The sequence below is a fragment of the Drosophila willistoni genome, assembly GCF_018902025.1.
Source record: "Drosophila willistoni isolate 14030-0811.24 chromosome 2L unlocalized genomic scaffold, UCI_dwil_1.1 Seg196, whole genome shotgun sequence".
Classification (NCBI taxonomy): domain Eukaryota; kingdom Metazoa; phylum Arthropoda; class Insecta; order Diptera; family Drosophilidae; genus Drosophila; species Drosophila willistoni.
The window spans coordinates 3745154-3765750 of record NW_025814048.1 but is presented as its reverse complement, the minus strand read 5'-3'; the positions used below and the strand labels follow the sequence as shown (position 1 = coordinate 3765750).

Here is a 20597-nt window from a genome sequence, read left to right as displayed (position 1 = left end):
TATATATGTATAATTCCTTCGTATTATATATTCATCCATAGTAAAACAATTTACACCTTGCAATTGTTTAATTAAAACTACATTTGTTTGGTTTGGTAATACAATTAATTATAACATTTATTAGCATTTGTATCATATTGTTGTTTGTTGACATTGCAATTCGAGAGATTATCAGGCATTTTTCTCTTCACTTTGTTTTTATAAACATTTACATATTATATATATATATATCAGAGTGTTATCACAAATGGTTTTCCCTTTTTTTGTTTTGTTTTCTATTAAACTTGATTCAACTGTTAAGAAAAAGGAGAGAGGGAGAGAGATATAGGGGTGTAAGTGTACATACATATAATATATAGAGAGTGTGGCTTATAGTCTAGGCAAAATAGATTCAGCAGATTAGCAGCTAAATAGAATAATTCTACAATGCAGCAGCAAATAGTTACAACTACAAAAGGCAAGTTTGGAATTGAATGAGAAAATTATTAGTGTGAGAATAGTTCTCTTTGGCACAACCCAGCTGATGTTTCATAATATGCGTATATTCTGACGATTAACCTCAAAAACTGTATGATCCTCCTCATCGCTATTGACATCCTCAATGGCCATCGGCAGCGGTGTTAATTCCTCATTGGCCCGGTCGCCCTGTACGCCATACTTCCGTTCGGCACGCGATAGGCGCAATCTGCATAAAAATATTTAAAACAAATTTTAATGACGCATAATGACCTTAACAATGCTGATAAGACGTACCCATACACCCGCACGACAAGCAATATAATGGCAGTGGTTGTGATACCCACGAGTACATAGAAGAAAGCCTGTCCAGGTATATCCAATTCTTCATTAAAAGCGGACTGACCCAAATGATGTTCATCAGGGGGCATTTTGGACTCTGCCGGCAATGAGGCTGTCTTTGGCGAAGCTGTAGGGGGGTTTTCAGGAACAATCTTTTCTTCATTCTTCTTCTGCTCAATAGGTTTCTCAGTAATAACGCCCTCTTTTGTCTCTGGAATTCGTGGCTCGTCCTTCTTAACGGACCCCTTATCTGTTTTAGAATTGGATACTGCAGGTACTCCCAACTCGAGCCCCCCCTCGGTCTTAATGTTGCTATTGGTGTTGTTGGCAGTTGGACTCGGATTCGGAGCCGCTTTTGGTGCGGGCTTTGGCGCATCAGCTTCCGGCGCCTGACACTGGGCATGGCTTATCAAAATAAGCATCAGCATGGCTGTGGCCACTAATGCAAAGCCACGATTATGCATGATCAATAGGCTCAATATATAGCGGCAAATATCAATAACAATAGCTTTCAAACGTATGCTAATCGCCTGGTTTGTGTTGTTTATTTCAAAAGCAGTGTCACCACATATGATGAAATAAAATGAATCGATAACTTTGTTACCGAAAATCGATTGCTACTAGTCATGCTATCGTAGCGTGTTGCCCAATCAAGGCAAGAGAGTTAACTCAAAATGACGCGTTTAACATGTTTCCACAGCACCGACAGCACTTCAATGATGTGATAAGTATTTGGTTACAAAGTTTAAGTAACTGAAACATCAAAAAATATCATCAACTACCAAGCAAGTGTACAAATTCAGCATTCACTTGTATTGCACATCTAAAAGGTAAGGCACTTATTGTTAACAAGCAAGGAACACAATTGTCTAGTGGAAACATTTTGGTATTTGGTAAACGCGACTATCTGGCAGCATCAGCTTTGTCATTGTGTTTTTGTTAGTGGGAAAGTGTGTGTGACTTTTCAGCAATAAAATAATAATTAATTTAATACTTTTAAATTAAATTACTAATAAATTTAAGTTTATCTAAGGCTTTCAGAGCGTCTGGCATCAGGTAAATCAAAGCAAAAGCTAACACAATAAGTAAAACTAAAGCCAAAGAATCTAAAGTGAAAATGGCGAACAAAAGCCAAAGTGAGAGAAAAAATATATCAGTGCGTGCGTGTATGTGTGTATGAGTGAATAAATGAGTGAGGTACTGAGGTGCTCCACAAGGGGAAATCACGACGTCACAGAAAGAAAATTGAAATTAAAGACGAAACGATGGCGCAGCGTCCGTCTAACTGTTATTTCATCTGAAAATCAAAATGTTGCAAGTGAATTTTTAGAAATCTTTCATAGGAGGAAACTAAATTTTACTAAATACGATTAAAATATATGTTAAGAAAAAATGTTCATATTGTCTTTGGGTAAGGGAGGTGGGGAATACGTACACACATACATACATCTGAGTGATTGTTGCAGGTGTGTGGGTATTTATTTAACCAGGAAGTTGGATTCGCATTCACATAGCATACATACATAAAACTCACACACACACACAGACTCAGAGGGACCAACCACAGATAGGCAATTGGAGCTAATTTCATAACGGAGTTTTTTTTGTTTTTTTTTTTTTTTGAAGGGAAAGTTGGTGGAGATAAAAAGAGAGAGAGGGAATCTAGGGGCATATATTTTTGCAGATCACTTTAGTGCTGCAATATCAAATTACTCTCTCTTGCTCGCCTCGGCTCCACTCCACTCCTCTGTTCAACACCTTGAGCATAACCTGCACAAGCACACACAAACACACACATATGCACTTATGCGAGGGCGGTCCAATTAATTGGACAAACAAAGTTAATTGTAATTTTATTTTCCCTCTCGAATCGTCTATGACTTTCCTGTCAGCAGGAAAAAAAGTGGCATGTTTTCAATTTCAAAATAATTTGTAATTAGTTGTGGTTTAAGTTTACTAACAACTAAATATAATATATTTTCACGCGCTGTAAACAGTCTTGAGTTATTTTTGTGGTTGCCCTCGTGTATATCTTACATACAGTAAGTCAAGTCTCGTTCGTCTTGTTGCTTTATACTCTTTATTGAAGTGACATTGGTTAAAAGCAACAAAAAAAAAAAAACAATATATACATATACATAAAAAGTTGCGACCTACGACGTCGTCAACGGCCTTCCCGAATTTTAATTGCCCAGCAAAAAGAAAAAAAACGCGATATTGAAAACAATCATTTTGTTGTACGATAACTCTCTTAGGCGGACAGGGAACAACGTCTGCATCCATCTGGATGTACATATATGTATAATTCCATTTTTAATATTTTGTTTTTTTTTTCAGATTTTTCCAAAATTAATTTCTAAATATATATTTTGAATTATTTGATTTTGCCAAAATTCCGACCAAAACACCCAAAACCAGAGCAGCAGCAGCCAAACGACGTCATCAGGATAGCAATTCCCCTCAACCGGCACCGACCCCTCCACCAGCAGCATCAACATCGTTAAAGCCGTCGGGGTCGTCTCCATCCTCCTCCTCATCCTTCCATATAGTTGAGCAACTGCCTCCGCCGGGGCAGAAGCAAAAATCGCAGGTTCTGCCTGCAAGTAAAAAAATGAATCGCTCGAACAATGCTCAAACCACACAGAAGCTCGTTAATTTGAATGACATCTGGGAGGAGCTGGTTGAGGGTATCCTACAGATTTTCGATCAGGAGAAATGTTTAACCCGTAGTCAGTATATGAGATTCTATACGCATGTCTATGACTATTGCACAAGTGTAAGTGCTGCGCCAGCTGGACGTAGTTCTGGCAAGACGGGTGGAGCTCAGTTAGTGGGCAAAAAGCTGTATGACCGCTTAGAGAATTTCCTTCAGACCTATCTGTGTGATCTGTTGACAAAATTCAAGGCAATCAGTGGAGAGGAAGTCCTTCTCTCGCGATATACCAAGCAATGGAAGCAATATCAATTTTCCAGCACGGTACTCGATGGCATTTGCAATTATCTCAATCGCAATTGGGTGAAGCGAGAGTGCGAGGAGGGTCAGAAGGGTATATATAAAATCTATCGTTTGGCTCTGGTGGCCTGGAAGGCGCACCTGTTCCAGGTGCTCAACGAACCCGTGACTAAAGCTGTCCTCAAGTCCATTGAGGAGGAACGTCAGGGTAAACTGATCAATCGATCATTAGTCCGGGATGTTATTGAATGCTATGTGGAATTGAGCTTCAATGAGGATGATATAGATGGCAACGAACAGAAGCTATCGGTCTACAAAGACAACTTTGAGACTAAGTTCATAGACGATACCTCTGCCTTCTATGAGAAGGAATCGGACGCGTTCCTATCGACGAATACGGTAACCGAATATCTTAAACATGTCGAAAATCGTCTCGAAGAGGAGAAGCAGCGTGTTCGTGGTCTGAACTCAAAGAATGGTCTCTCATATCTACATGAGACCACTGCAGAGGTCTTAAAGTCCAAGTGTGAACAGGTGAGAATAGTCTAATGACCTACCTAGTATCCATTGACTCTAATCTCTCCTTTTAATTTTGCAGGTCCTCATTGAGAAACATTTGAAAATCTTCCATTCAGAGTTTCAAAATCTATTGAATGCCGATCGTAATGATGATCTGAAACGCATGTATTCCTTGATAGCCCTCTCACCCAGAAACCTCACCGATCTAAAGACAATTCTTGAGGCCCATATCCTACAGCAGGGCACTGAGGCGATTGAAAAATGTTGCACCTCCGATGCAGCAAATGATCCCAAGACCTATGTCCAAACCATATTGGATGTACATAAAAAATATAATGCTCTTGTCCTGACTGCATTCAATAATGACAATGGGTTTGTGGCAGCTTTGGATAAGGCATGTGGCAAGTTTATTAACTCAAATGTGGTCACAACAGCCACCAGTCCGAGTAAGTCCCCCGAATTGTTGGCCAAATATTGCGATTTGCTGCTTAAGAAATCGTCAAAGAATCCCGAAGATAAGGAACTCGAGGATAATCTAAATCAAGTGATGGTTGTCTTTAAATATATCGAGGATAAGGATGTCTTCCAGAAATACTATTCCAAGATGCTGGCCAAGCGTCTGGTGAATCACACATCGGCCTCAGATGATGCCGAGGCCATGATGATCTCCAAGCTGAAGCAAACATGTGGCTATGAGTACACAGTGAAGCTGCAGCGCATGTTCCAAGACATCGGCGTATCGAAGGACCTCAATTCCAATTTCAAAGAATATTTGGCCACCAAGAATGTAGTACCAGAGATTGATTTTGGCATTGAGGTTCTATCATCGGGTTCATGGCCATTTATGCTAAGTAATAACTTCCTCCTGCCCTCGGAGCTGGAACGTTCGGTGAGGCAATTCAATGAGTTCTATGCGGCCAGACATTCGGGACGTAAACTCAATTGGCTCTATCAGATGTGCAAGGGGGAACTGATCATGAATGTGATTCGTAATAATGCATCCACCGTCTATACCCTGCAAGCCAGCACGTTCCAAATGTCCGTGCTGTTGCAGTTTAATGATCAGCTTAGCTTTACAGTTCAGCAATTGCTGGATAATACACAGACACAGCTGGAGAACTTGATTCAGGTAGGAATAATACTTTTTCGATGACTTGCCAAAGAACGACTCATTCATTTTCTACCCTTTTTTTTTGTTGTCTTGGCAGGTTCTTCAAATATTGCTCAAGGCCAAGGTATTGACCTCCAGCGACAATGAGAACTCATTGACACCCGAATCGACAGTGGAGCTATTCTTGGACTATAAGAACAAGAAGCGACGCATTAACATCAATCAACCGCTCAAGACTGAGATGAAAGTGGAACAGGAGACTGTGCATAAACACATTGAGGAGGATCGTAAGCTACTCATACAGGCGGCAATTGTGCGTATTATGAAAATGCGCAAGAGACTCAATCACACCAATCTCATATCGGAGGTGCTCAATCAATTATCGACACGTTTCAAGCCCAAGGTGCCTGTGATTAAGAAATGCATCGATATATTGATCGAGAAGGAGTATCTGGAACGTATGGAGGGACACAAAGACACATATAGCTATCTCGCTTAAGTTAAACAAAAACAAAACAAAAATTGTAAAGAAACAACAACAATTTAGCTATTTTCATTCATGCCCAACAAAAACTATACAAAAAACAAAAAACAACAACTAACGAAAAGATGTCCATAAAAAGAGAAACAGAAATATACTTAGCGATCCTTGCCTCCTTTGCCCAGATAAGCGTTTTGGTGCAATTCCCAGGTCATATACACACATCCACACAGACACACATCCATACACACACACACACATACACACATCCATACACACACACACACATACATGCATATGTAAACACATTTATTTAGGGTACTCAAAGACAAGACAAGAAGTTGTAAGCTTTTCTTTGGTTTTAAATTTTTTTTTAATTGATTTTGATTGTGTTTAATTTCCTTTCATCGCCTGTCACCACCAGATCCTCTCCCAAAAAAAACACACACACACACATACTGTATGCATTATTATAATATTACGATGTTAACAATGCGTTAAGTTCATAAACAAAACAAAAATGAAAAACCAACAAAAAAAAAACAAAAATTCTACTATATATGTGAATATATATATATATTTATGTGTGAGATCCTTTTTATGGACTTTTACTTCTGCAATTTCTCATCCAAATTCATGCCCTTGGCAATAGCATATACAGTGAAAGCAAATTTCGCCACCTGAAAGTGAGAAATCGAAAGAAATTAGGTGGGATATTAACTTTGTCAGACTTCTGTTCCCTTAGACCTTTCTAGACTATATGACAAAAGCTTTCCAGATGGACTTGTATTGAAAGTTTTGACCTTTTTAGAAGATTTCCAATCGCTATTTCCTTTTCCCTTTAAAAAGCAAATATTCTGCTCTATTTTTAAAGACCTTTCTCTCTTTTTTCGTTATGCTTAAAACTTTGAATTCAGCATTTTACATATTCGACCTTTCACTTACATTGATATTGGTGGCCAGATTAATGCTAAATATATTCATGGCCGTAAACTCAATCGGTTCCTGTAGTTTGTGTAGAAACTGCAAAGTTGTTTTGCGAAAACGTAGATTTCGCTCTGTCCACGGGGAATGGAAGAGAGCATCGCACATCTCGTTACAGTCATCGACAATGGCATTGCAGTAGTAACACAATGGAAAGGTCTGCAAAATAACGGCCATCATGTAGAAAATGATGCCAAATCTTGCCGATGGTTCGGCAAATGCCAACAAATTGATTGTGGTGATGCCCAAAATGGAGCCACAAATGATGAATTGAGCAAAGATGGTGCCCGAAATCAAAGGTCTGATGGTATTACAAAATCTGTAAAGTATACGGGAAAGATTACAACTTTCAATCTCCGTCATGAATATTGCCCTTACGCCAACAATACTTTGTGGGCCTTGATACATTCCACTAGACTGGCATGCATAAAGTTTTCATCCTGAGCTGCCGTCGTCTCACTGGGCATATTTTGCAGGCGTCGCGTCAGCAATTTGACATGGGAGCGCAGAGCCTTAACAAAGATCACGGCATACGAATCCGTCGAGGTGGCCACAAATACTGCATAGCCCACCGAAGTGAACTCCACAATAGCCTGCACCACAAATTGTGTGCGACTGAGACGCCAATTTATAAACGGATAATACGTATCGAAGGGCATACGACCATGAACCAAGCCATCGACCAAACTGGAAACGGAATAGACAAGGAAAACGACGGCAAAGATCATGTACAATTTATTTGTCGAGGCCACCATTTTTCGTATTTCACGTTGCTCCTCTTTGGTGCGACAGAAGACATCCAATTGATCGAAACACTTGTTGGCCTCCTCCAAATTCTTGACATAATATGCCAAGGTGAAATATTTTAAAGCAAAGCACCAGGTATTCAGGCACAATTGAAGCGATTGCAGCAGTACGGCAGCCGAGAAGTCCTCAATATGGAAAATGTAATTCAGAAGGAAACTCAATGGCAAATACACCATGCCGTATGAAAAGGATATAACACGCCAAATTTTCTTCTTATAACCAAAATCGTTATGCACATTAAGGCCCGAAATTTTTAGAGTATGCATCATATAGGCATTCGATTCGCGACTACTTGTGGGCACGGTCAAAGGATTCGGATAGATGCGTTTAAATAACATTTTGGCAAATACTTGACAAGTCTCTAAAGTATTTTTAGGATTTGCCCGTGTCTTTTATAGTTCTACTCTATCCAATTTGTATGAGAATGTTGCATAAGGTTTATTTTAATTATTGGCCTTTTAACTAAACTCTTGGGCGTTACCGACAATATGTTATATAAATTGCTATTTAGGGGAATTTTTCGCCAAAAGCACACCGAAGTGGCAATTAAAGAAAGGACGACCAAAGGCGTTTTTTCCTGATGGGAAGAGACAGTTGTCACCGAAATAATATATGCGGGTTTCAATAGATCTTGATTGAAAATGTTTTCTATTTTTACAACATCCCTAATACATGTGATTGTTTTCATAATTTGTTACCAAAATGGCCACCAATCGTGGGAGTTTAGTACAACACATTTTAGGTCAAGACATTGAATATATATAACACTTCTAGGTGGGGCGGGGAGTGTGAATGGGAATGCATATCTTTACATTAAGCTATTACACATAAAAGGTACCTTAACGTACATACTTAGCTACATACTGACATCTACATATATATATGTATATATATTAGATTCATTTACAGACTTTTAAAAACAAGAGATCGTAAAGTGCTCTAATCTAATCCATTTTCTCTGCGGGTGTGTGATGCTTCAATCCTCATCGTCTAGTGTGAGCACTTTAGTCTGAAAGCGCATTCGTTTGGTGTTCTTGACAATGCCATTGGTAAGCAAATTGGTGCCAGGCTTGGGATTAGGCAGATCATTCCACAAGCGTTTAATGCGTACCACAGCAGTTGAATTAAAATCGCATTTCTTGTGGGACTCTGGCTCTGAGGTGATGGCTGATGCCTCTGAATTGACTGCAGCTGGCTCTGGGTCTCTGGGTGGTAATTTGCGGACCTTAACAACAAGTTTCTTAAGACAAGCACTGCTGGAACTGCTAATACTAGCCTTATCGTCAGCATCTTCGGTGGCATTATCCGCATTGTCAGTCTTATCGGTTGTTACAGCCATGGAGCAACCTCGTTTCTGTTCAGGAGGGCTAAAAACATAGGAGACATAATTATAAACAAAAAAATGAACAGGTAATCTCAATTGTATGTTTAACCTTTCTAAGAGTTGTTTGAGCTCATCCTCATTAAGGGTAGGTGGCATTGCTGCACAGATTTTGCCCGGTTCCTCTGGATGGCAACCATAATCCTCGCCCCTTAGCCAATTCTCATAGCGCTCGGGCTGAAAACGACGCACAAATGTTGCCATCGATATCTTTACCATATCGCTGCGACACTTACAAACGCTGCTACGTTTGCCATATTCAATCCAACGCTTCGAGGCGAAATTGGTTGATTCGGCACCATTGAAGCCATGATTAAAACCAGCATGATAACCAAAGGGAAAGGTAATCATAATCTCGCCTGCCTCCTGTGTAATTTTATTGTATGGAATGTTATGTTGGCGCAAAACCTTTGGACTAATCATGGTCATTTTGTGGCGCAGATAGGCATTGCATTCCAAATAGTTTTCCTTAAACGCTTCATTCACTAGCTTCTCGAGACGACGGCCATAAGCGGGTGGAATCGCATACCAGGTCTTTGGGGCACCAAAATGTAAATAGTTAATGGAATACAGATCCATATCCTCGGTGTGCCAGGCGAATGAACTCTTCCACATGCCAAAATACAAATAAGCTGTATTTACTCCATCTATGATTATATTATAGTCGGTGTTGACTAAATTCAATATGGTATCGAGACGTCCAATGTTCCAAACGTCAAGATCTTCGTCACTTAGCGAACCCTTGATATCTGCTGCATATAAAGGAGAAACGTAGGTGATATTCTTCCAATACTTTCGCTCCAAATCATCATAATCGAAGTGTTTTGGTGTCTGATGCAGTTCCGAGTTGGCCTTTTCCATAAATTGACGCAATGTCATTTGGCGGCGTTGTTGTATATTAATTTGCTGATAGAAACCATGAGCGCTGAAAAAGGAAACGGAAGCGGCTGTCTAGGTAAATGCTCCACATAAAGGCGCAGATTACTTACCCTGTAACCACTTGACTGATGGGACCCGGAATGGTCATGTTGATGTTCTCAATATCGTAGCCAGACTTTCTCGCTACCCACTCCGCTGGCGGCTATTGAAAAGAGAGTTCATCTAATAAGGATTTTTGCCGGGGCAAGGAGGAACACTAACACCCACCTGTATTTTGGCTAGACCCGCCAAATGAGCTCCCCTGGACTCTATATAGTCAATGTAGGCTGAGAAATTCTTGAACTCTTCATAACTGGGACGAAATGTCATGATGCGCGGATGTTTCTGGGGCTCGACATCGTCAAGTGAGGAGTGTGAGGACATTTTTAAGCAATCTTCTTCAATTATTCTTAATTTTTTGGATCCTTTTCTCTTTTTTTGTCAGACTCTATTTAAAAACGGTCACTCTGATAGTTATCGATAAATTTACCGATAACGTATATTTGAAATTTCTGCCGATTTGAATTAAAAGCGTTATTTTTGTTTTAGTCAAAGAAGTCTTTCTAGTATGAATTACTTTAGCATTATGTTTTAAAAGCTGTCTATGTCCAGCACTTTGATTTTTGAATAAAATACTAACTGCCAAGGCCTACATTGATTTTACATAGTTGTAAGTAGATTCCTAGAAATTTCTATTATTGTTTGTGCCTTGACATTTGCTTGATTAAAGATAAACACCTTAAATGCATCTTAATGACACATTTCTGCGAAATGAGTACACAAATCCAAGGGTTTTCAAGTGTAAGGCAGTGAGATCATATCATCTAAGCGATAAGATAGACTGAGAAACAAGAGAACCAAAAACCAAATTTGCCATATACAGTCAGTATGTACATATAAATAAATATATAAATAAGATTACATGCTTATATTAATTATGCCATCTAACTATTTATGACAAAAAATCAGTGCAAAATTTAAACAAGAATTATGTTCAATTTAACAAATCTATTAAGCTTGTGCCTTTATTTTTTTTTGGCACTAAGGGGAACATTTTTATTACTTTACGATTATTTGAGTTAAGATAATGTCGGTGCCAGAATTTCTTGTGGTATCAGTATAAAAGGAACAAGTGGAGGCATTTCAACTCTCAGTCTGCCAACAGCTTTACACCATCAACATTTACACAAGGATAGTGGAGTTTATATTGGCTATAAACAATTCCATTTAACAAATCTATAATATATTGAGTTATCATTGTGACAGATACAGAAAATTAGTTCAATATAATGGGTTTTGAGAGCTCTATGGATATAGCAAAACGTAAGTATAAATAAATCATACGACAACTGATAATCATTGATACTATGCGGAATAAAAACAGAATGTGTACTACTTATAAATGTATGTACTTGTGTACAAGAGTAGCCTTAAGACCTAGCCATCGCATACTGATTAAAGATTATGTAGAGTTTCCTGCTTATACCACGTTTCGTGCCTTCAATATAAGACTTCAGACTGCTGCTACCCAGACCTACCCGACGAAGTCAATAAAGAGTTTCTTTTCAAAAGTGAGATGGAGAGAGAGAGAGAGAGAGATTAGGTTGGACATTAACATTTTATATCAGGCAGCATTATAAATTTACAATTGCACCAGACTAGATAAATCTATTTGATTGTTATCAAAAAACAAAAGGTAAACAAATAATGAGAATTTGTTGTGCTAGACAACAGATGGAAAGATGGAAACGTTTAGTGCAGATGGGCCTTGGATCCCCCTTCCCTTAACACCACCAGCTATTACCAGCCACCGCTGTCAAGGCTAAAGAAACGGTAAATTTCCATTGGAGGAATGCATATAGGGCTAGAATGGGGGTCTTACAATGACGTTCAAGTGAATAGGTTTAGCAAAAAGCTGATTGCCTGACTGGATCAGCAATTATATATGCACACGTTTTTTGTTAGGGATTTATTTTATATATTTCATATTCCTGTTGATTTTTTCTTCTGTTTTGTTATGACACAAGATCAAAAACATAAACATCAAGAATATTTCTTAAACCTATTTTGCTGATCGGGCCTGTATATTGCTTTGTTTTTCCTTTAATGCCATGCAAAAGTGTTAATGATAATGACACACAATTGTGTGTCTGACTGAGAATCGTTATTAATTAAATGGATTGGCATATCATCATAAAAATAAAAGCAAACACAAGGCACAAACAACAAAAAATCTCACTATCAGACCTCATAAAACGTTGATTGAGCGTAAAGATCCTAGAAAATAATGATGGAAAATGACAAAACAATTTGCATTGTTTGAACTGATAATATAAGTTGTGGGAATCAATAAACTGACTCAGAACTGTTTCAACATGGTTTATATCACCAGCAACGAGCGGACACCTCTCCTGCTCCGCCAGGCTCTCGGAAATTTGAATTGTAAAAGGAATCTTTCGAGGAATTTAGTTTTTAATTGGAAATTAATTGCTTCTCATTATAGCCAATGGTTTTGGACACCGACACTGGCAGGGTATACTCCTTTTTGTTGGCATGATGATCAACTATTTTCAACGTGTGGATATATCGGCTGCTATAGTGCCCATGACACAGTCAACTGCCGGAGCTCCTTACTATAATTGGGATGTATCGGATAAATCGATGATCTTAAGCAGTTTTTTTTGGGGTTATGTAGTATCCCAAGTGCCTTCAGGTAATGATGAAGACCATCAGTCAAGTCCATTGGCTTACGCTTACATCTTTGCAGGTCTTTTGGCCAAACGTTTCGGAGCCAAATTGGTGCTGGGCTTGGCCACAGCTGTGGGAGGCATTTTAGCATTCTTTCATCCCCTGGCTGCTGAAAGTGGAGTGATTAGTGTTTGTGTTTTGCGTGTACTCACGGGAATTGTCCAGGGAACGGTATATCCATGTGTGCACACATTGCTGGCCAAATGGGTGCCTCGTACGGAGAGAGGATTCCTTACGACGGGCATATATTCGGGTGCCCAATTTGGAACGGCTGTCATATTGGGAACCAGTGGTTTTATATTTGAATCCGGAATGGGTTGGCCTGGTTTGTTCTATATATCCGGTGGTCTTAGCTTGCTCTGGGCGCTGCTCTTCTTCTGGCAGGGAGCCAATGAACCGGCTCAGGACAAAAGTATTACCAAAGTTGAGCGGGAATATATTGAAGCACTGACCGGCAGCAATAGCAGCAGTCAGGTGGGTTGTCATATTCCACCAGCACTCAACAATTTTCTATTTTTAACGCTTTAAAATTTCTTTCTCGTTTTAGTCCATGCCTGTGCCCTGGTTGTCAATCTTTAGTTCGCCAGCTTTCTATGGTCTGTTGGCGGCCCATTGTGGCTTCACGTGGGGCTTCTACACCCTGCTCACTGAGATGCCGACCTATATGAGCAGTGTCCTGGAGCTGAATGTGAAATCTAATGCTCTACTCTCGTCCTTGCCATACTTTGCCATGGGCGTGCTCTGTTTGGTGGTCAGTCCCATATCGGATTTGCTGATAAATCGTGGAGCAATATCCATTACGACAGCCCGTAAGCTATTCAATTCTATTGGCCAATATGGACCGATGGCCTGTCTCATAGGATTGGGCTATATGACGGCTAATGAGAAGACATGGGCCATTCTCCTGCTTACCCTGGCTGTGGGCATCAATGCCGGCTGCTCTTGTGGCTATCTGATCAATCATATTGACTTGTCACCCAATTTCGCTGGTCCCATGATGGGTGTTACCAATGGCATTGCGGGCATCACATCGATTGTTGCCCCTCTAATTGTGGGAGCCATATTAACCGACGAAACGGATCCCAGTCAATGGCGTGTGATCTTTTTTATAACCGGCGGTGTCTATTTGCTATGCAATTCACTCTTCCTGGTCTTGGGCAAGGCCACAGTTCAGCCATGGAACGCGCCTACAACTCCTGCCAATATGTCCAGTACCACATCCTTGCGTCATAATCTTCAAACGGATTCCAAGACGATTGCGCCAATAGCGACAGACAAGGAGAATCATTTATAAATCTCATTCCAGCATGGAACGTGCCGCCTCTTTATGATCCATTTAGATTTATGCTTAGCCTAATTTGACTTTAAGTTACGATAAGCTCAAAACAATTTATTATACGATTCCCCCAGGCACGTGTCTGTATGTATGGGGACCATAAAGATTAAGTAAATATTATAAATGACTTAGTTAGGTGCGAAATTATAGCTGAATAATTAACAAATAAATATATGTGCGTACATATGTATAAAGATAATACAATTAAATATATATATATATACATTGCAACATGTCAATTAAAACAAAACCAAGGAATTAACTTAATAGGTAAATGTACTTTTTGAAGGTGTGACTGATAAGCAGATAAAATCAAGAGTTGAAGATAAATTCAAGAGTGGAAGAAAGGTCAGGAAAATAAGTTAAGATACAATAAAACAATTGGACTTAAAAGGAATAAAGAAACGCAAACGTCAATTTGAAGGGAAGCTAACGAATCAGAAATGCTTTCGACATAGAAAGTAAAAACTTCTCATGTAAATACTTCAAATGACTTAACTTCCTCCATAAAAAAGGATCAACTTTTATAACTTTTCACTAAAGGATCAACTTTTGTATCTTTTCCTCCATCCATAGAAAGGATCAACTTTTATATCTTTTCACTCAAAATCGAAGGGATTGAGGATGCTTTTCTAAAAATACGAGCTCTAATCCCTTCGACTTTTAGGGAGAGAGTCAGAAACACTTTATACATTTTTCAATTCTAATACAAAAGGCAAAATAAATCTAAACAAATACTATTTACCATAGACTAGTTATTTTATTATTATAAAGATTGTCGAAATGAAGTAATTTAAGAGAAAGTACAATTGATATTTGGTTTGTAGCCTTAGACAATTTAAATTGCCCTCAATATGTGTTCATTCTGGTCTAGTAAGATAAGAGTCAGACATTCCTTGGGATTCCGACGTGCCTTGTCCAAATAGTTATTTAGTTTATCTCGCAATAAATATTTACAATCGCTGTTTATATTAAAGTTTTAGAGATCACTTTTCGGTATGTACATGAAATCGCACCGTCTTCATTGCCTGTTACTTAACTTTCTGTTGCAATTGACGCTGCTCCTCCAAACGTTGATTAATGCGGCTTGTTGTGCCTCTGGTACGAATCATTGTCCAAATAACCATTAGCCAACTAAGCAGAATTGTGGAATAGAGCACTGGCAAATAGGCACGAGTATTGCCAATAGGAATATCAGCTCGCAATGGAGCTTTCAATTGATAATCCACATGGATTTGCTTCCAATTGCAATTCTCCACGCCAGTTGCGGCCTCAACCTTGACCAAGTGCTCAACGAAACTGCTTTGAGCCTCATTCAGGCAGTATAGCTTATCGGGACGAGCAACCAATTCATTGTCAATAAGCTCATTATCGCCAAGGGGACAATTGAGATAGAGTTCGGGTGTGTCTAGTGATACGGTGACACTGGTTCTACAAAGAATATAAAGAAATATGGATACATTATTCACTACATTCCGGTTTTTAGAATTTAAGATTTTACATGTTTGGGTCATAGACCTAAGAACAATCATTTCATCAAGGTAATAATTACAATTCCGTGTCATTATGTTATAAAAAAATATGTTTCTTTTGTTGCTAAGATTAAAGAGTCAACATTCGATAGGTGTGAATAGAGTATAGCAGTTGCTTTGGACAGAGACCTGCTCGCGATCATTGCTACTAACCTCTTGTCACTGGGAGCATGGTAACGAAAGTGTATGGGCAATATTAGGGTGTCAGTGATCTTTGGAGCTCCACCCAGCAAAACATTAAAGGGTTGACCAAGCATAGCCGGCACTTCAATGTCCACAAATTTGGGATAGACAGCCCGCAGCTGGAAGAGCAAGACATATCATAGTTACAATTGAATTTTTTGCTTTTTAACGTGCTCACCCTTCTGAGGCGCTGAAGATCGTCCAATTCGTCGGTGCTTATGTAGACGCCAGCCGGCAATGGCTGCAATAGCATATATTCACAATCCTGGCCAGCCAGGGGATAATCAAATTGCACACTATATGTCAGGGATCTGCAGCAAATGGTCAGTAATTAGAATTACATTTGGAAATATGATTTATATACAGAAGTAACCTATGAAAGCCGGCGTCATCCATTTCAACACGCACAATGGGTTGCTGTAAGAGATCTCCTTCTACTCCTCTTATCAATACACTCATTAGTGAAATTAATCCAACAATTCCATTTATAATGCTCCAACACATTGTTTTTGTTTTGATTTGTGTTTATAAATTGCTGTTTCTTAAACTACAAATTGATTGTAAACAAAAGAGAAGGGTTGCCAACTTATTATAATTTATTTACGGTGATGCCAACTTATTGACAGTTTATAAAGTAGAAATTGGCGCTTAAATTTAAAACGTTACACTTATTAGAACCTACAATAAAATCTATTTCTGACTTAGTTGCCTGTATAGGGCAGAACCTTGTCGTGCCAATTTATCAGCCATTTCGTTGCCGTGGATGCCTTTGTGGGCCTCGACATACTGCCAACAAACTTGAACATCGCCAGTCTCCAGCAGTTCATCCAATTCCTTAAAGTCAGCCACATTTTTCACTGGCTGACTGTTTGCCAAGCGCCAACCACGACGTTTCCAGCCCTTCACCCACAATGTAATGGAGTTAATGAGAAATTGGGAATCGGTGCATATGCACAACTTTTCAATGCCCAGATCTTTGGCGATTTTGATGGCATAGATAGCAGCCTGAATTTCACCCACATTGTTGGTAACGCGTCCAAGCACAGGCTTGCCGGCATTCCTGAAAATATGTTTATTAGATAAAAGTAAAGGCCATAACACTACAAAATTAACATACAGTTTATGATTGTCACCGAAGTAGACGCCAAAGCCGGCACATGCATCCTTGCGACCATTGCCTAGGCATGAGCCATCTGTATAGACAATGACAAATCCCTGCGCATCGATCTCAAATTCGAATTGTCCTATATGCTTGCGACCAACTGCTTCCAAGACTTGTGAAGAATGTCGCGGTAACTTGGACGTGCTTGGTCCATCATTATCAATTTTTCGCTTCCGACTGGGAATTCCTTCAACTTCATTCATAACGGCAATCTGCAATATATATTCAGTTAAAATATATCCTCTTTTCGGTAGTTTTTCTCCGCCCACCAAGTCATCTTCAGTAATAAGTTCCTCATGTTCTGAGTTAGATGCTGTCCCTCCTGATCCTTCTAGTTGATCCATCATTTTGGCCTGTAAGGTGTGTATTTATTAAAATTCGACATAAGTCTGTTATTTCTTAGTTTACCCAATGATCCTCAAGTTCCTCATCAGGCCAATCCACCTTTGCGGATGTTTTATTTTCCGTCTTCTTGTTCCATTGTTTGGGTGGTGGCTCCTTCTGTCCCAATGGAACAGCCATTTCCTGTGGTTTATAGTTAGCTCTACTACTAGAAGAAGCCTTGGCTCCTATAAAATCTTCGGCCTCTGGGCGACTTTTAAATTTTTTATAAACAGCTCCTTTAAAACCCTTCACCTGCTCCTCGCATTTTGACCAGGTATCAAAGATGCCTACCTGGTGTCCCTTGGCTACTGCATAATAAGCCATTGTGGCAGTTTGTTTATAAATTTGGATGCGAACGCCACTAGAGATTCCATTAACAGCTGAGCGCAGCAAAAACATCATTTTGTTTGTTATTTATCGTGAGTCACGAGTAACCTTATACTGGGATTTCTTTACGATATACTGGGATTTTTTTATCGATTATTGGGCTCTTATTAACTTATACAGATTTTGACGTGACAACAAAATTTTGAATTCCCCGCGAATTTAATTTTGTTTAGTAAGTTTTTTAATATATAGAAAAAAGGCAAATTCTCAGCTGACTTTGATTTTAAAACACATAGAAAGTGAATAAATATGAAGCTGGTTTCATTTAAAAGTCAGTAAATAAATTCTTTGGTTATGTTCTAATAGTCAACATCGCTTTGTAGATACTGATTATTATTTTTAAATTAAAATTAATTTCGAATATTGTTGAATTTTATACTTAAAATACCAGGGATTTAACAAATTTTATTGACTTGTTCGAAACGGAAAATGCAATTAATTAACTATACATTAATAGTTACTAAAATTTTAAGAACAAATAACAATATTTGAAACTTTTCCAATTTAAGGAAGACTGCATCTGTGGAAAAAACATGACAAATTGTAGAAAAACTTGTTGGAAATAAAAGTCTTGTTAAAGGTTTCATTATCGCGTATATATAAAATATATACTCTTCTTATCTGAGCCCAATAGTTATCCCAAAATAAAAATGAGTTTGTAGCAGCAAGATTAAACGATCAGATTGAATTTTGGTTAGATTTTTAGCCAATTTTAGCCAGTAACAAAAACATAGGTTTGCACTTAAGAAGACTTCAGATGCGCCCTCGGCTACTTAAACAGCGACAGTTTTCTACCCAAAGTGGATGTTCCCTTTCCACTGAGGGCACTGGTGATGTGGCTCATTTCTGGCAGATTGTGAATATCACCTCGAGCAGCCACGGATGGCGGAGAAGCAAGTAGACGCTGGGCCACGCGCTGAATGTCAGCGGCTTTTACTTTTTCTGCAATTAAGAATATTCGAAATTATTTAAACGTTCATTTTACACATTGTCAAACATCATACCAATCTCTTGGATGAAATGCTCGGGCCGTTTCCGGTGTCCTGAAACCAACACCTGTCGACCCACATCCTCGAACACAACTGGTCGCGATTCCAGATTCATTAGCAGCATGGATTGCAGCTGAATTTTCGAACGCATCAACTCCTCACTGCCTGGCTCGTCGGCCATGCTTATTAATTCGCGTGCCAATACCTCAACCATTTCCTGCATATGCTGGGGTGGCGCACTTCCATGGATACAGAATAGTCCAGTGTCCGTATAGGCATGATTATACGCCGTGGCACTGTACATCCAATGATATCGATTCAACACTTTGGTATATAGCCGTGAGTACATGCCCTTGCCTGGTCCTCCAGCGGAAAATGAACCACCGCCTCCCATCATAATATTAAGAACACATAGGGGAACAAAGTCGTTGTCTTGATGAGAGGTGCCTTCAAATCCCAAAACCACATGGGCTAGTTCTGGCAGGCCAGCTGCAGCATAGATGGGTATTTCGCAATCTTCCTGTTAACGAAAAGTTGTTAAAATCTATGTAAGGGATTTGCTTTAATGTAAAAGAAACTTACCTTAACAAGTCCTCCCGTGTACTGGGCCAACGATGAGTCAACTTGTTTGGGACCAGAGTCCGACAATTTTTCCGTATCCCAAATGGCCTGATCTTCAACAAAATATTTTGTCACATGCTCCACTAGCTCCTCGTGATCTACGCCAACGCCAGCAATCACCATGCGTTCGGGTGCATGATGATATTTCAGATAGTTCATCAAGACTTGACGATCAATGCTGTCCAGATTGGTCACGGGACACAATTTGGGCAGGCCCAATGTATTATCTCTATAGGCAGCCGCATGAATCATATCCATCAAGATGGGCTCTTGTTCTGGCCGCATGCCTAGCGTTTCCAATTCAAAGCTAACTGCACGTCTCGCCAGATTCACTTCCTGTTCAGGAAGTGTGGGTCTTAGAGTAACGTCCGCTAAAAGACGGGTAACTGAATCGATGGCTCGGCTATCTATACTGGCAGCATATATTAAGGTATCCCTTGAGCTCTGGCAGTCACAGATACCGCCGTTCTTCTCCAACTCTTTCAATATAGCATCTTTATTGGGGAAATTAACTGTGGACTATAAATGTTGGAATGTATAAGCATACTGAAAATGATTAGAGTTTGATTTAACTTACATTGAAGGCCAGTTTTTCGAGAAAATGCGAAACGCCGCTGGGATAGGCCACTTCGTAGCGTGGACCCGAGTCCAGAACCAGGCCCACGGTGCAGAATTGGCCATAACGCGGTTCGGATGCTATGCGCAGACCGTTGGCCAAAGTTGTGACCTTTGTCACCGCACTATCGGCCAATGGCTGGGCGTAGACAGCCTCTGGCAAATTCGCCAATGGCTCAGTTAATGGTGGCAGGTGTGTGACAATTTTCGTTGAGGGGTTATTTACATTATGCGGACCACCCTCGTTATTCCTTACGCCGCCAGTGATTTGGCCTATCCCAGTGCCGCTGCCTATTTCATCACTGCCCACCGTTGTGATCTTAGTGGCAAAACAACGAGGTAACCTGGGAAGAATTGTGAAATCTATCATTTGACACACATGTCACATAACAATCACCCGGCAGCCGGTGGATTGGAACTTACGTGCTACGCCATGAGTTTTTGAGTTTGAGCATTTTCAGCATGCCGATGGATCGTGGGTTCATCTTCTCCTCCTCTTCGTGTGGCTAGACTGGTTTATTTTGTTCTGATCGTAAAGTTCTTTTCTGTTTTGACTCTGAATTTTGCTAAATAAATTTTGTCAGATGTCAGAGCTGAACTTCCAAAAGGTGTTGACAAATAACTTAAATTTCCCTATGTAACAAAATTAGTCAACACTAATTTGTTAGAGGTGGGAAATATATATTAG

At 39.5% G+C, this 20597-nt stretch overlaps 8 protein-coding genes across 10 annotated transcripts; 2 read left to right on the top strand and 6 right to left on the bottom strand.

Annotated features, from left to right (window-relative positions):
• Window positions 1-105: 105 nt before the first annotated feature.
• LOC6640399 lies at window positions 106-1375 on the bottom strand. The gene is made up of 2 exons (XM_002063513.4): window positions 754-1375; window positions 106-685 (listed from the first exon to the last, which is right to left on the bottom strand). The coding sequence occupies exons 1-2, from the start codon at window positions 1260-1262 to the stop codon at window positions 529-531; spliced, it is 666 nt and encodes a 221-aa protein (XP_002063549.2). The 5' UTR covers window positions 1263-1375; the 3' UTR covers window positions 106-528.
• A 362-nt stretch (window positions 1376-1737) lies between these two features.
• LOC6640400 (cullin homolog 1) lies at window positions 1738-6243 on the top strand. The gene is made up of 4 exons (XM_002063514.4): window positions 1738-1854; window positions 3136-4285; window positions 4350-5399; window positions 5479-6243. Exons 2-4 carry the CDS (start codon window positions 3410-3412, stop codon window positions 5878-5880), a joined length of 2328 nt encoding a protein of 775 aa, XP_002063550.1. The 5' UTR covers window positions 1738-1854; window positions 3136-3409; the 3' UTR covers window positions 5881-6243.
• A 211-nt stretch (window positions 6244-6454) lies between these two features.
• Window positions 6455-7996, bottom strand: LOC6640401 (odorant receptor 43b). Its single transcript, XM_002063515.2, has 3 exons — window positions 7225-7996; window positions 6808-7165; window positions 6455-6542 (listed from the first exon to the last, which is right to left on the bottom strand). Exons 1-3 carry the CDS (start codon window positions 7989-7991, stop codon window positions 6471-6473), a joined length of 1197 nt encoding a protein of 398 aa, XP_002063551.1. The 5' UTR covers window positions 7992-7996; the 3' UTR covers window positions 6455-6470.
• Window positions 7997-8282: 286 nt separating this feature from the next.
• Window positions 8283-10417, bottom strand: LOC6640402 (probable lysine-specific demethylase 4A). Its single transcript, XM_002063516.4, has 4 exons — window positions 10181-10417; window positions 10024-10115; window positions 9087-9959; window positions 8283-9020 (listed from the first exon to the last, which is right to left on the bottom strand). Exons 1-4 carry the CDS (start codon window positions 10334-10336, stop codon window positions 8630-8632), a joined length of 1512 nt encoding a protein of 503 aa, XP_002063552.2. The 5' UTR covers window positions 10337-10417; the 3' UTR covers window positions 8283-8629.
• Window positions 10418-11195: 778 nt separating this feature from the next.
• On the top strand, window positions 11196-14235 carry LOC6640633 (putative inorganic phosphate cotransporter). 2 transcript variants are annotated; one of them, XM_002063517.4, is made up of 4 exons: window positions 11196-11275; window positions 12456-12665; window positions 12720-13174; window positions 13248-14235. In XM_002063517.4, exons 1-4 carry the CDS (start codon window positions 11242-11244, stop codon window positions 13992-13994), a joined length of 1446 nt encoding a protein of 481 aa, XP_002063553.1. In that variant the 5' UTR covers window positions 11196-11241; the 3' UTR covers window positions 13995-14235. The 2 variants fall into 2 exon arrangements, with proteins under 2 accessions (XP_002063553.1, XP_046866055.1); XM_047010099.1 differs by lacking the exon at window positions 11196-11275 and adding an exon at window positions 12088-12394.
• Window positions 14236-14776: 541 nt separating this feature from the next.
• On the bottom strand, window positions 14777-16264 carry LOC6640634 (phosphatidylinositol-glycan biosynthesis class X protein). Its single transcript, XM_002063518.4, has 4 exons — window positions 16125-16264; window positions 15930-16062; window positions 15722-15870; window positions 14777-15467 (listed from the first exon to the last, which is right to left on the bottom strand). Exons 1-4 carry the CDS (start codon window positions 16253-16255, stop codon window positions 15068-15070), a joined length of 813 nt encoding a protein of 270 aa, XP_002063554.3. The 5' UTR covers window positions 16256-16264; the 3' UTR covers window positions 14777-15067.
• A 65-nt stretch (window positions 16265-16329) lies between these two features.
• Window positions 16330-17854, bottom strand: LOC26530023 (ribonuclease H1). 2 transcript variants are annotated; one of them, XM_015178933.3, is made up of 4 exons: window positions 17322-17852; window positions 17183-17266; window positions 16869-17125; window positions 16330-16811 (listed from the first exon to the last, which is right to left on the bottom strand). In XM_015178933.3, the coding sequence occupies exons 1-4, from the start codon at window positions 17697-17699 to the stop codon at window positions 16442-16444; spliced, it is 1089 nt and encodes a 362-aa protein (XP_015034419.2). In that variant the 5' UTR covers window positions 17700-17852; the 3' UTR covers window positions 16330-16441. The 2 variants fall into 2 exon arrangements, with proteins under 2 accessions (XP_015034419.2, XP_046866054.1); XM_047010098.1 differs by having other exon boundaries at window positions 16869-17266; window positions 17322-17854.
• A 404-nt stretch (window positions 17855-18258) lies between these two features.
• LOC6640635 (mitochondrial-processing peptidase subunit alpha) lies at window positions 18259-20531 on the bottom strand. The gene is made up of 5 exons (XM_002063519.4): window positions 20333-20531; window positions 19872-20253; window positions 19256-19813; window positions 18689-19193; window positions 18259-18626 (listed from the first exon to the last, which is right to left on the bottom strand). The coding sequence occupies exons 1-5, from the start codon at window positions 20392-20394 to the stop codon at window positions 18454-18456; spliced, it is 1680 nt and encodes a 559-aa protein (XP_002063555.1). The 5' UTR covers window positions 20395-20531; the 3' UTR covers window positions 18259-18453.
• Between the last annotated feature and the right edge of the window lie 66 nt (window positions 20532-20597).

Excerpts from the sequence above, each read along its gene's own strand:
- LOC6640634 (XM_002063518.4), bottom strand. The coding sequence starts at position 16,255 with ATGTGTTGGAGCATTATAAATGGAATTGTTGGATTAATTTCACTAATG. Across the intron at positions 15,871-15,929 it reads ATCTTCAGCGCCTCAGAAGG|CTGCGGGCTGTCTATCCCAA; the intron begins GTGAGCACGTTA and ends TTGCTCTTCCAG. Across the intron at positions 15,468-15,721 it reads CATGCTCCCAGTGACAAGAG|AACCAGTGTCACCGTATCAC; the intron begins GTTAGTAGCAAT and ends TATTCTTTGTAG.
- LOC6640635 (XM_002063519.4), bottom strand. The coding sequence starts at position 20,394 with ATGAACCCACGATCCATCGGCATGCTGAAAATGCTCAAACTCAAAAAC. Across the intron at positions 20,254-20,332 it reads AAAAACTCATGGCGTAGCAC|GTTACCTCGTTGTTTTGCCA; the intron begins GTAAGTTCCAAT and ends AATTCTTCCCAG. Across the intron at positions 18,627-18,688 it reads GCATTTCATCCAAGAGATTG|AAAAAGTAAAAGCCGCTGAC; the intron begins GTATGATGTTTG and ends TCTTAATTGCAG.
- LOC6640402 (XM_002063516.4), bottom strand. The coding sequence starts at position 10,336 with ATGTCCTCACACTCCTCACTTGACGATGTCGAGCCCCAGAAACATCCG. Across the intron at positions 10,116-10,180 it reads CGGGTCTAGCCAAAATACAG|CCGCCAGCGGAGTGGGTAGC; the intron begins GTGGGTGTTAGT and ends TCTTTTCAATAG. Across the intron at positions 9,021-9,086 it reads CTCAAACAACTCTTAGAAAG|CCCTCCTGAACAGAAACGAG; the intron begins GTTAAACATACA and ends CTATGTTTTTAG.
- LOC6640401 (XM_002063515.2), bottom strand. The coding sequence starts at position 7,991 with ATGTTATTTAAACGCATCTATCCGAATCCTTTGACCGTGCCCACAAGT. Across the intron at positions 7,166-7,224 it reads GCCCACAAAGTATTGTTGGC|ATTTTGTAATACCATCAGAC; the intron begins GTAAGGGCAATA and ends TATACTTTACAG. Across the intron at positions 6,543-6,807 it reads ATCTGGCCACCAATATCAAT|GTGGCGAAATTTGCTTTCAC; the intron begins GTAAGTGAAAGG and ends TCTCACTTTCAG.
- LOC6640399 (XM_002063513.4), bottom strand. The coding sequence starts at position 1,262 with ATGCATAATCGTGGCTTTGCATTAGTGGCCACAGCCATGCTGATGCTT. Across the intron at positions 686-753 it reads CTTGTCGTGCGGGTGTATGG|ATTGCGCCTATCGCGTGCCG; the intron begins GTACGTCTTATC and ends ATTTTTATGCAG.
- LOC6640633 (XM_047010099.1), top strand. The coding sequence starts at position 12,328 with ATGGTTTATATCACCAGCAACGAGCGGACACCTCTCCTGCTCCGCCAG. Across the intron at positions 12,666-12,719 it reads AGTATCCCAAGTGCCTTCAG|GTCTTTTGGCCAAACGTTTC; the intron begins GTAATGATGAAG and ends ACATCTTTGCAG. Across the intron at positions 13,175-13,247 it reads GCAGCAATAGCAGCAGTCAG|TCCATGCCTGTGCCCTGGTT; the intron begins GTGGGTTGTCAT and ends TTCTCGTTTTAG.
- LOC26530023 (XM_047010098.1), bottom strand. The coding sequence starts at position 17,699 with ATGATGTTTTTGCTGCGCTCAGCTGTTAATGGAATCTCTAGTGGCGTT. Across the intron at positions 17,267-17,321 it reads AGGAACTTGAGGATCATTGG|GCCAAAATGATGGATCAACT; the intron begins GTAAACTAAGAA and ends CACACCTTACAG. Across the intron at positions 16,812-16,868 it reads TTCGGTGACAATCATAAACT|GAATGCCGGCAAGCCTGTGC; the intron begins GTATGTTAATTT and ends ACATATTTTCAG.
- LOC6640400 (XM_002063514.4), top strand. The coding sequence starts at position 3,410 with ATGAATCGCTCGAACAATGCTCAAACCACACAGAAGCTCGTTAATTTG. Across the intron at positions 4,286-4,349 it reads TAAAGTCCAAGTGTGAACAG|GTCCTCATTGAGAAACATTT; the intron begins GTGAGAATAGTC and ends TTAATTTTGCAG. Across the intron at positions 5,400-5,478 it reads AGCTGGAGAACTTGATTCAG|GTTCTTCAAATATTGCTCAA; the intron begins GTAGGAATAATA and ends TTGTCTTGGCAG.